The 12,061-nt window shown below is 42.6% G+C and overlaps 1 protein-coding gene across 3 annotated transcripts; it reads right to left on the bottom strand.

Annotated features, from left to right (window-relative positions):
• Positions 1 to 941: 941 nt before the first annotated feature.
• CCNG1 (cyclin G1) lies at positions 942 to 11,003 on the bottom strand. 3 transcript variants are annotated; one of them, XM_080995295.1, is made up of 7 exons: positions 10,776 to 11,003; positions 8,482 to 8,745; positions 6,532 to 6,785; positions 6,048 to 6,126; positions 5,859 to 5,957; positions 4,137 to 4,336; positions 942 to 2,655 (listed from the first exon to the last, which is right to left on the bottom strand). In XM_080995295.1, the coding sequence occupies exons 2-7, from the start codon at positions 8,743 to 8,745 to the stop codon at positions 2,565 to 2,567; spliced, it is 987 nt and encodes a 328-aa protein (XP_080851421.1). In that variant the 5' UTR covers positions 10,776 to 11,003; the 3' UTR covers positions 942 to 2,564. The 3 variants fall into 3 exon arrangements, with proteins under 3 accessions (XP_080851421.1, XP_080851420.1, XP_080851422.1); XM_080995294.1 differs by having other exon boundaries at positions 10,631 to 11,002; XM_080995296.1 differs by having other exon boundaries at positions 942 to 2,657; positions 4,141 to 4,336; positions 10,631 to 11,000.
• Positions 11,004 to 12,061: the final 1,058 nt, after the last annotated feature.

Genomic DNA, 12,061 nt, shown 5'->3' with positions numbered 1-12,061 from the left:
CTCAGAGCAGCTTTATTTTGTTTATATTATGTCTAAACATACACTTAGCTTCTGTGTGGCTGGGGTGGGTGGGAAGCCTTTGTTGCTAAAAGGGTTACAGTACAGTGTTGAACAAAGTTGTCTTGTAAGCAAAAGAGCTTGTCTGTGCAACAGGACTTCCTCTTTGCTTGTGCACCCCATCTGCTCGGGGGGTTGGAGTAAAGTCCCCAGATGTTACATGGGGAGCAGAAGTCCTTGTACCAATGAGACAACTTGGTTTTATACAGCCCGTGTCTTGATCATTCATTGAGCTATGATGTTGCTGTATAGCAAACTGAGAATTTTAATTTGCCTAGGGCAGCAGAAACTGTGCCAGACGCATCTGCAAAAAGTGAAAACTAGCACTTTTAGGATGTGTAGGAATGACTGAAGAGCAGTCCCCCTGCAAAGTTTATTTCCACAAAGGAAATACCTTCCATTTATGCAGTGGCACTCCACACAAATAGACCACTTTTTGTCTGGTGCACATGTAACCTAGACAGATGCTTACCACTCAATGACTAGTTTTGATTTTAACTCCCTATAGTTGTTTAAGCATTTTTAAATCAATGCTTTTATTCCCCTCCCTCCCCCCAGGGGGGCGGGATTTCAGAGCTTAACTTCTCAGTACACATTGTGTAATTCCATTATTACTGTTTTACACAATCCATTTACAATTTGAAACACAGTATGGGGAAGAGGCTTAGAGCTTTTGGCTTATGCAATTTCTCATTTACACATTGCCCTCTACAGGACTTCTATATGCCCTGCTGCAGAATAAAAAGGACAGGGAGCTCCTCATCTAGTCTCTACTCTTCGCCTTCAAATTGTGCACATGGTTCCGTAGTATTAGAGGCGTTTTGTTCGTTTGCTTACAGCTAATTACCTGCGGGATGTAAGGCAAAGAAATTCACTTACACAACTCCTGTTTCAGTATGCTTTATTGAAAGGTACACTGTTTCTTACAAGGCATAACGGCACTTGTTAACTAGTTGCAGCATTCCCTGACTCACACGGAATAGATTTATAAATTCTCTCTACATCCAGATGGCAAAAGGCACATGTTAGGAGATATCAATGCATCAGTATCACGGTATGGTCACTTGGAAACCAATGGCTTAAGGAAACATTCTATCACTTCATTTTGAGTAGCTTGCATTGAGGTAGAAGTTGGTACTGAAGTTCTAGAATACTTCCTCACGGAGAGTTTCAGCCAGCAGCTTTAACACAGGTAGAAATGACCATATGCGTATTTAGACGGGGAGCTACATTTATTAAAACAGCTACAGAATAAGTTACTAACCCAGTTAACATCTGGAAGACACCTAGACTAGAAGTGGATGCCATTCAGAGTAAGTAATGTAGAGGTGCTGATTCAGCCAAGCTAGGAAAGCGACTTCTGATGTACAGTGGCACAGGGCTTCAGTACATCATTCACAGCCATGTGGCAAAACTGCACTAAGCATTACTTGGCTTTGTACTTCAGGAGGCGTTGTGCTCCCAAGTCCTCACTCCCAAAGGCTGCTATGTCCGCATTCAAGTGGTCATGATGCTAAAAAGTTAGCTCATGTTTTCTTCCCCACCTCAGCTGTCCATTTCAACCTTCCAATACTCATCAATGGTAGCTAGTCCTAACTGGCTCACACTGGCATCAAGGGGACCTTTGGTGGTAAAACCCAATCATTGCCACATTATGCAATCTTCCTCTAGAAACACTTTCCAGCTTAAAATAAAACAAGCCTGTGTATGAGGTTTATAAAACCAACCTAACGCAATGTTCTACTGCAATCCCCACCTCACATGCTTTGACCAGTCACTATTGTGTTCCCCAAGATGTACTCCAGGACCGCCTTTCACACTTTCTACTTCCGCACATTTTAAAACTGTTTAACTCAGTACAGACTTTGGACAAAGCGTCTCAGACAGCCTTTCTATTTTTAGGTAGTGCTAATGTCCCAATGCTTGACCTACATTCTTACCTCAGCTTAAGTGTCAGTGAACATTGTGAAGTTTCAAACAGTGTTTTTAAAAAAGCAGACATTAAGCAGCATTTACACTTTGCTAGAATGTGCAGTGAAGTGGTGCTAGTCACATTATATATTTAAATGCTTTACTTCTAATACCCTGGTGTTTAAAACACATTAAAAACATCATACTTTAACTCAAACACTTGCAATACCCATCTGATTCAGTCCTGGCACAGACATATAATCCAGTTCCATACTTGTAAAGTGCATCATTATTTCAAGAAGTTTCAGAATCCTGGATTCAGTTGGGACATTAAAGTTTCACTTCCTTAAACGTGGTCTGAACATGTTAAAAAGTTTGTGTAGAAATGTTTAGGACCAAACACTAATGGTAGTATGAATTTCATTTTCCTCCAGAAGTCAGAATGAAACACTCGAATAGCTGCCGTTTGTGTATGCTTCAGGCCCAGGGATCATTCTGTAAGAGTATCTTCATTCTTCATCATCATGAGGGGTTAAAAACAAACACTATTGATATAACAAGTAGCAACATTTTAAAATGAGCATGGGTATTGGTTTTCAGTAGGGTTCAAGATATATCCAGCTGATTCTCTGTTCCAATACAAAAGGAGATCCTAGCCAAATCTGCACTCCCATCTTCTCATGGATTCTCTGTAGTTAAATGAATAATAAAAAAATGTTATTGCAAGGTGAAAGTAAAATAGTATAAATTGATTTAATCAGTACTGTACAACATTCAGTTCTGGTATTATTTTTTTTTAAAAAATCACTCAATATCACAAATAAAAAATAAATAAGATTCTTCTGAATCTTTAGACTTCTTCCCTCCGTGGGTTCTTTGGTTAACGTTTTCAACTGCATATTATAAATCCTAATTTTTTAGTCTTCCATTGTATCCAAAGTTTATGTAACATAACAAGAGCTATTTAAGGCCTGCCAAAGAGTTCAAATGTTTACAGTGGTCTGTCAAATATAATATAAATTTCTCCCATTCTTTGTTGAAGTTTTGATCTTCCTGGTTTCTGATTTTCCTAGTCATTCTCACCATCTCTGCATAGTCCAATAGTTCAGTCTGCCAGTCCACTAAACAAGGTCCCTGCAACATTCACTTCTCAGTAAATAAGCAACTTATGCAGCGGGAAGATTTACAAGAATTTCCCCAACTTTTCATCTTTCTGCTTTCAGGAGGAGTGAGTTTTCAAAACCATGACTTAGCCTACCATAAAGACATTACTAATGGAAAGATGGCAGAAGTACATTAATGTGCACAAGAATTGCTTTCCCCCCCACCAGAACTCTGGCACCTCTGAGGTGGGCACCATTGCCTTTCTAAAAGAACAAGGGAGGCGTTCATTGTCAGTTCTGGCACTTCTTTTTCGAGAAAAATAGTACTGTGCACAACCATGATCATTTTGAAAACCTAGGTCAACACTTTTACCAGTGGGGAACAGGAATCTGTGGTCATTCCTGACCACTGACAGTGCTGGCTGAGGCTCATGGGAGTTGGGAGTACAACCTCTGAAAGGCCACAGGTTTCCATCCTAATGTTACACTAGTTAGTTCAGTGGTACCTCAGGTTAAGAACTTAATTCATTCCGGAGGTCCATTCTTAACCTGAAACTGTTCTTAACCTGAGGTACCACTTTAGCTAATGGGGCCTCCCACTGCCGCCGCGCCACCACCGCGCGATTTCTGTTCTCATCCTGAAGCAAAGTTTTAAACCTGAGGTACTATTTCTGGGTTAGCAGAGTCTGTAACCTGAAGCGTCTGTAACTTGAAGCGTCTGTAACCCAAGGTACCACTGTACTTCAGGGGCAGACTGCTTTCCTATTGGCTACTCATTCACCCACTTTTTGTGCCACTTGTGAGTGCTGTCAATATTTAAAGAACCTTCTTCCCTTCCTCCTTGAAAAGATCAGGAGTGGAGCAGGTATGAAGCTTTGATATTTAATTAGCACCGCTGACCTAGCCACACACTATCACACAGAGTGAGAGATGGTCAGAAAGTATTTTTAAAATTATGCCTTGAACTTCTTCTAAACAAATCAAAAGTTACAAGAAAACCCACATGCCATATAGGCAACTTATTTAAAAGTGATTTAAGTTACAGTTTTACAGAATCAAATTTACTCACCTTTCAGGAAACCACTTTCCGGGATCGTGGGAAGATGGGCAATTCTGTAGTAACTATGCTTTAGCTGCCGTGCCGTACGGCCGGACACAATCCATTTCAGCTTCTGAACATTTGGTTTGGAGCACTTGCTTGAGGAGTATTCCAAAAGGCACTTGGACACAAGCTCTTTCCAAAAAGACAGGTCTCTGTCATTTATCTGCCAGAAGCAAGTTGGAAAATAAAAACTAATCAGTGCCACTGAGAAAGCAGCAAAGCTTTGTTTGAAAGTCAGGTGTGCACTTGGCTTTCAGGATAAACACTAGGAACCAAGTAAGCTGTTGCGATTGGCAGACAATAATATACAATTTGATCTGCCACCTGATGAACGCTCTCCATAGGGACAAGATGTCTGACACCATCACTGTCGGTTTTTAGGTGCCAGGCTAAGAGATTTTTTATTTACCCAGGCCTTTGGTAGTTAAGTTAGATTTTACTGTGATGCTCATATTTTAGTAGGGTAGAGTAGGACTTATTCTTTCTGTGTTGCTGGGAGGTTCATTTTAGGAATTATGTATAATAAATTGTTAAAATTCAGGCTTTAAATCGATTTTATCTGTAGTCTAACTCGCTAAATTGAATTGAGGGTGTTTTTTTTGTATAAAGCAGCTAACAAACAACACTACTGTAGGTGGTGACCATTCTGAGCGGGGTTTCCGTTCCTGACCCCCACACGCACAGGCAGAGTCCGTGGAAGCTACTCTGCCCTGTTACACTTGCCAGCACACCCATTCTAGCCTCTTCTGGGTCCAAAAGGATCCATTCATCAGCAGTTGCACATCAACTGGACGCGTGCAAAATGGTCACCGCCTGTACTACTACTAATAATACCCTTAAGCAAGGTTTCAACACCACCCTGTGTATCAAGCTCCGACAAGTTTTGACACTCTTATTCACTTAAGTCTACACTCTGCCACCTGAAAACTGTCCAAACCAGGTAGTACCATACCCTGCTTCCCCAGGGAAAGATCTGTCCCAAAAATTCCATTTTGTATATCAATATGGGGTTGGGCTAGCAGATCTTTGAGATCCCCTCTAACCCAGTGGTTTTTAACCAGTGTGCCATGACACCCTGGGGTGCCTTGAATGATGGTTAGGGGTGCCATGGGCAACACTGGCCTTTCCTTCTCTCCCTCCTCTGATGCCTTCTTGCATCTCTGCCTCCCAAAGGATTGCACAGCTGTTTCTTGCAGCAGATCTGACTACAAGCTCCCCAGATGAATGGTGCCTCTGGGGTTGGCCAGGGGGTGCTTTCCAGGCCCCTGTGGGGCAGTGGGAGGAGGCACCTCTCCTTGGGGCAGAGGGGACAGCTCAGAGACCAGGGACAGCAGCAGCTGCCTGGAGGACTACCAAGGAGAGGAGGCTGAGGGAACACTCCACAAGGGAAGGTGTTTGAAAAAGGGTGAGGGGCTGCCAGCTCTGTAGGCAAGGGGTGACATAACTGGGCTCCTGATCCCACAGGGCAGCCGCAGAAAGAATATAGTTGGTCAACGGAGCTGTGGTCCCCAAAAGGTTGAAAACCTCTAGGATTCTATAGGATCTAATCACGCTGAAAACCGACGTAGACAAAATCCTTCATTGTACATAGTCTCTTATTAGGCAAGAGGCTCTATACATTAACTCAAGGCTGCTGGAAACAAAGAGATCCAGTCTTCTGGACTAAGCATTTATCTACTGCCTACCTTGGAATGTATTTGAAGGTGTTCTATGGTGCCCTCCAATTCTGGCAGTTTTTCTTCTTCAGCTTCCAGGACCAATATTGAGAGAGCCAAGACAGATGGCTGAGGAACAGACAAAGCAATTAAGATGACAATCAATCCTCTCCAGGTCCTGCAGAATTTCTGCAAGCACTGATCAATCAAGATCCTTACCTTTGCTTTCGAAAGAACAATCCTGCAGTGACATGCCTTGAGCTGGGCTTCAAGTCTCTCAAAATTAAGATGTTTCTTCCTGTAAGAAAGTGAGACCTAGTTTAGTAGAGTCTCGTCTTTGCGCACAAAGTTTACATGGCAAAGCTAACCTTACTAAGCTTTGAACAGCTACAGAAATTTTAGATCAGTTTAGTAATATTCATTTTTTATTATTTCTAAACCTCCAACTCATTCAATATATATATATTTAACACATTATAAAACTATGAAACCATAAAATACAGAAGAAATGAACAACACCGAATCAAATTATCTAAAACCAGTTTTCAAACCAGAATCATTTTCAGCAGGTGACAAAATATCAAAATGCAGGTGCCTCAGATTTCACTCTCCACTGTTCTCAAATTCCATCCAAGCAAAGACTTCCACTCTGCCTAAATGGAACTGCCCATTCCAAACATGTTCTGAAAGGAAAATTCTCTACCTCTCATAGGTTAGGCTGCCATGTAAGACCGAGTGATAAAGTTGCAGAAACTGGAAGGCCGTCGTTGCTTTCACTTTACCACACAGCTTCTCTAGAATAATCTCCTCCATTCTCATCAAGTCGGAAACTGTGAATCGGTACTGGCTTATTCTAATTAAGTCGGTGGCTAATGGAACATTCCTCTCTTCTTCTGTCGCTTTCACTGCTAGGTAGAAGCAGCTTAGCCCAACACAGCCCAAGTGTTTTGGCTGTACCTAGAAGAGGAAAGAAAGTCAGAGATTCAGGGTTTTTCTTTCTAATATGCAATTTCATTTGTTTTAGGCTGCTAACAAACAGCTAATCAGGAAGTAAATACCACTGTACTTAATGGGAGTTAAGACTCCACATCACAGGATTAATGAGATACAAGTCCAACAGTATATTTTTATATGTGTAAGATTAATAGGCAGCTAGGTGGTTTAGGACAGCCTTCTGCACTCCTGGGTCAGATCTATCAAGCTTCAGGATTGACTGGTAGCAACCACCAGGGGTTCCAGATGGGAACAATTTCATGATCTAGCTGGGAATTGAGCTGGAACCTTACACATGAAAGGCAGCTGTTCTGCCATTAAGCTGTGCTTCCCTGTAGAACTTCCAAAAGTTCTCCTCCCACCACCGGCAATTAATCATCTTAACTTCCTTGAGTGGAAAGTTCATTCCAAATATCCTTGCATAAGCCTACTGTCATCCCTTAAATAGAAATGCATGCTCAGTTAGCTCTACGCTTGGGGAAGCAAGGCAACCATTTCTCGCTCCCCAAGCACCCACTGTCATATACGTGTCTCAAATGTTTTAAGGCTATTCAAGTTCAGTAGATAACCCCTGCCCTCTTGCAGAAAGGGCAGTCGAAAAAGATTGTATGCCTGGCACACAGCAGTCCATTGCTTAAATACTTTTTATTTCATTTTAAAAGGTACTGTTTGTTTGTTTGTTTGTTTGTTTGTTTGTTTGTTTGACTGACTGCTCCTAAATGTCTCCTGCTGCAATTCTACAAGGTTTGTAACATCCTCCACCCCACCTGGAAATGTCCTTTAAAAATATTTTTCAACAAACCACAAACCGGAATTTAATAATGAATACTGACATGATAGACATGATTTAAAATAGGATAGAGAATGCAGCTTGAGAATTGGGTCTTGCCCCCACCCACTTGCCATACGGTTTAGGATGAGTTGGTCATGATCAATTTGGTGCTTGGCCCAAAAACGGTAGAAAACCCCTGTGCTAGATGAACACATTTTCTTTTTGTGGTGGATGGAGCAACCACTACCAGCAGTTTGGGACAATCCCACATAGCTCCAACGAGCCAGCAAACACACCAGAAACAGAAGGTCCTGTGTGGGATACACTTTCACCCACAACATTGTTCAAACCACTCAAAAACAAGGTATTGTGTAAGTTGCCTACTTGTGATACACAGCATCAGCCTCGAATACTGAGACCTCAGAATTATATGCATTCTACATTTTAAGGGCAAGCACAGTCACAGCCTCACATCTCTTTTCAAGGCAGCTAGCAAATATACAAAAGAGACTATACAACTGGTGAAAGAGAAGTGACATTAAACTTGGCATGCATGTTCAAGATACAGTTATGCATTTCATGTTGAAACCCAATCTCTACTCCTGGCTCAAGAGGCAGGAGCAAATGAAGCCTCTCAGACATGTGCTTTGATAGTGTTTAGTCTTTGAATGCATTCAGAATTGCTTGAATCAATGAGACAAGGAGAAGTTTCTGATGCTCTGAACCACTGAGACCTCAAAATCTGAATTCCAGTCGAGGATTTACATAGCACAACTGCATGCATGCATGTTGAATTGAATGCAACACTCCTTTGCAGTCAAAGACTTTAAAGTCCATATGGTTACGAAGAGATGAATGAGCCTACAGCTTTGTTGTTCCAAGACTTACCTTCATTTTTGACAGAAACCTGTCTAAGTAATTCACTGTGAGAGAAAACGTCTCTGTACCAAAGCCAAAGAACTGAATTAAACTAAGCAGGTCCTTCACTTCAAAGTCTCGCAACCTTGCCGTCATCCGGAGCCCATTATCGTGAGCAGATTCAATTATTCTCAGGCCAGATAACTTTGGCTGACATCTTAACTCTTGATCCAGTAACACACTCAGCTGCCGCAGCAATTCCAGAGTCTCACTTGCTGCCAACATTTCAATCATCTGAAATACAAGACTTGGGTCAGAGCAACTGCTTACAGCATAGCATTTGTCTGCAAATTCACAAATGGAGCACATTTAAAACTGCCAAGGTAGATCATCAGATGCTATAGTGGAACAGCTAAGCAGCATGATGTATCGCCTCATCTTAAATGAAAGCTCCCAAGCCACCTTTGATGAGATACTGCAAAATACAGGGGTAGAGAGGGAACAGGTGGACAGTAGTGCCAACAGCCCATGTGGACATAGTCAGAAGGGAACAGTCACAGTGGCAGGTGTTGCATTCTGCTAAAAATGGGCTGAAGTTTAAAAGATACGCGAACACTATGCATATTCACATGAGAATGTGTGGGCGCTCTCTCAAAACAGGCCTAAAAAGATCAAATCCCCAGGGTTAAGACAATTTTTGTCAAGTCCACAGACTCAACTCCACATTGGAGCCGCAGCAATTAGAGGGTACTGTGTGAGTCTCAAAGCCCAAGGGATTGTCACTTGATATAAACAAAAGCAAGACAATTGGCAGACTAATGCTCCCAGCTACACTGTGCAGACATGACTGCTTTTAGGCCACATCACTCCCTTTTAAACAAGCAGCAGGGGCCACATCTGGACTGGAGTTGAAAATCAGCAAGGAGGGGTTGCTAGCAGCTGCTAACTCAATGAAGGACATCCTTTCTAGCAAAGAGGTAAGGATTTACTGGTGGACCTCTTAATGCATGGGCATGAGTTAGAAATATTAGATTACTGCAACATGCTCCATGTGGAGCTGCCCTTGGATCTGGTCTGGGAAGCTTCAGCTAGTGCAGAATGCTCAGCTAGACTGTTGACAGGATCATGGCACAGGTGTTGAAAGACCTGCTCTGACTTCCAAAATGCTACCAGGCCAAGTTCAAGGTCCCTGTACTAGTGTGCAAAGCCCTTAATCATTTAAGCCCCAGATGCTTTAAGGACCACCTTACCCTGTAGTGCTCCTTGGATGAGTACTATTAAGGCCAGAAGCATCAATCAAGTCAGGAGTACCTTCAGTGTTATAGGCCCAACTCTGGGCAACTCTGTCCCATAAGAAGTTGGGACAGGAACTGGCCCTTACTGTGTGTCAGACGCTTGGCCAAAACTGTTTCATTTCCGGGGGACTTTGCACTCTGAATGCTTCCCAGATATTTTCCTTATTTTTCTTTTTTAACAATATTTTTGATTGGTTTTTAAACGTCATAAATACAAAAACAGGAACTAAAACAGTTATCCAGCAGTACATCTAATGGCTTTTGTTCTACCCATTGAATTTATACATAAGCTTGCACATCCCTTTTATGATATTTTTAAAAGTTTTAAATGTTGCATATATTTCTATTCTATTGCTGTAAGCCGCTTTGAAACCTACATGGCGAAGAGCGGTATGCAAAGTTTAAAATGAGCAAACAACATTTAAATGAAGTTGCAAGGGCTGGCCTTATGATGAGGCTCTGGGCTCCCTGCGTGTAAAACATGACCATCAATGGGCCGTCTGGGACCTGCTCCTTTTGCGACTATACTCCCTAATTTCAGAACTGAGTAGGGGACCCATGAAATGAAAAGTGAAATTTGCACTTTTATATGGACATCTAAATCTGGGTCTCCCTCCCCTCTCTCTCTCTCCCCCCCCCCCGCCCTTCTTTTCGTTTCGGTGCCATCTGCGGCCCTTACGGGTCTTCATAGTGAAAAAGAAAACCTTGCAAAAGCCTGAGGTCCGCCCACCTCTTGTGCCTGCGGCAGCAGCACCTTCCTGCTCTGGGCTTTGCATGCCCGGGCTTGCCCTTTTCCTCTCAATCTCTTCCCTCCCCCCAAAAAACTGGTCTTATGCGTCAGAAACAACCCACCTACCCACTGAAACCCCTCGCCTGTCACTTACCTTGTCCCTCAGGAGAAATGAAAACCAGACGATTGGGAAGCGCGGCTGCTGCTCTTGCCCGTCCTCCTAACTGCAGGCGAAGTACGCGGAAATAAAAGATTTGCACTAAAAACAAATAAACTTGTAAACATTCTACAGAACTTACTCTTTCTAAAAGCAGCCGTTTATTTTAAATAGCATTTAAAAAAAAGAGAGCAAAGATCAGGTTTATGCAGAAATAAGTTCTTCCATTTCTTTTACAGTCCAGCCTTTTCTTCCTACTGTTGCAAATACCTTCCAAGAAGCTCCGCCCCTCCGCATATGTATAAAATGATCGCTCTCTTTCGATTGGTCGCTACTTTGACCTGATGGGCGAATCAAAGCTTCTCGTTCAGCCCCGCCCCCTGGCAGAGGGAGAGAAAGAGGTAGAGTCACCCATAGAGAGAAAGAGGTAGAGTCGTGCAGGAGCTCCGGTATCCCGTTTCACCATCTCGGTTACCGCTGGTCGAAACTTAGTTGGCTCGCCTGGCTTTGCGTAGGTTAACCAGGACTGCAGACAGGCCACAGAGAGTGAGGCAAAAACCCCCACTGCACAATCATTCCTTCAATAAATCTGACTGCTAAAGGGATTTCTGCATTAAGGACAGAGGATTAAAACCTCTGGAAGAAACTTGTAAGCGGCTGTAAGCCTAGTCTATATCTCATATGACGATTGTTAAATATGTAATGTAATGTTTGCACGCACTGAAGTTTGAAAAACGGTTTGGGTTTGCAAAGTAGGGGAGTTCGTATTAGGCAAGAGAGGTTTGTCTCTAGCAAATGCAGCAAGGAAAGGCTGGGTGTTTCAGCCTTTAGGCTAATAGACAAGACCGGCACAGGTGAGACAACCACCTCTACTGGTAGGATCCATAAGGACAACAGATCCCAATGTAGATCTTTATCGCCCAACCCCTTGTTCCTGATGTATGATGCATGGGTGTTGCCAGGGGGTTGGAGAGGGGCAGCTGCTCCCCATTATATCAAGTAAATACTGTAAATAAAAATACATAACTAAAAGTAGAAATCGTCAGAATATTTGAAATTGAAATGCTCACTGAGATACCACGACCTCCCTCCCTAGCGAGCATTTTCCTAGGAAAAGAGTTAGGGTCTGCTTTTGTTACGCTTATGCATGTAACATATCATTTCACCCTTCATTGCACTTTGTGAGCTATTCTCTGCAGAACATCAGAATTTAGAATACTACAGCAGTGGTTTCTGGCTGGCTATCTCTCTTGCTCAGCCACGCACCACTTGTACAGAAGAGTGGTTATTCAGTACCTTGCAGAGAGTAAAGACTTGGCTAAGGTCCACAGTGAGGGGGGGAGCATCTCAATGGGCTATATTTACAGAGTGTGCATGGAAAATTGCATTGGAAAAAGGAGGAATTTGAGAAGGAAGTGCTGAAAAAGT

Source organism: Podarcis pityusensis, assembly GCF_964106645.2.
Source record: "Podarcis pityusensis genome assembly, chromosome: 2".
Classification (NCBI taxonomy): domain Eukaryota; kingdom Metazoa; phylum Chordata; class Lepidosauria; order Squamata; family Lacertidae; genus Podarcis; species Podarcis pityusensis.
The sequence above is the reverse complement of the archived record's forward strand: the minus strand, read 5'-3'. Positions and strand labels throughout refer to the sequence as shown.

Excerpts from the sequence above, each read along its gene's own strand:
- CCNG1 (XM_080995295.1), bottom strand. The coding sequence starts at position 8,745 with ATGATTGAAATGTTGGCAGCAAGTGAGACTCTGGAATTGCTGCGGCAG. Across the intron at positions 6,127-6,531 it reads GGCAGCCTAACCTATGAGAG|GAAGAAACATCTTAATTTTG; the intron begins GTAGAGAATTTT and ends ACTTTCTTACAG. Across the intron at positions 2,656-4,136 it reads AGTGGTTTCCTGAAAGGTGA|AATCCATGAGAAGATGGGAG; the intron begins GTAAATTTGATT and ends TTAACTACAGAG.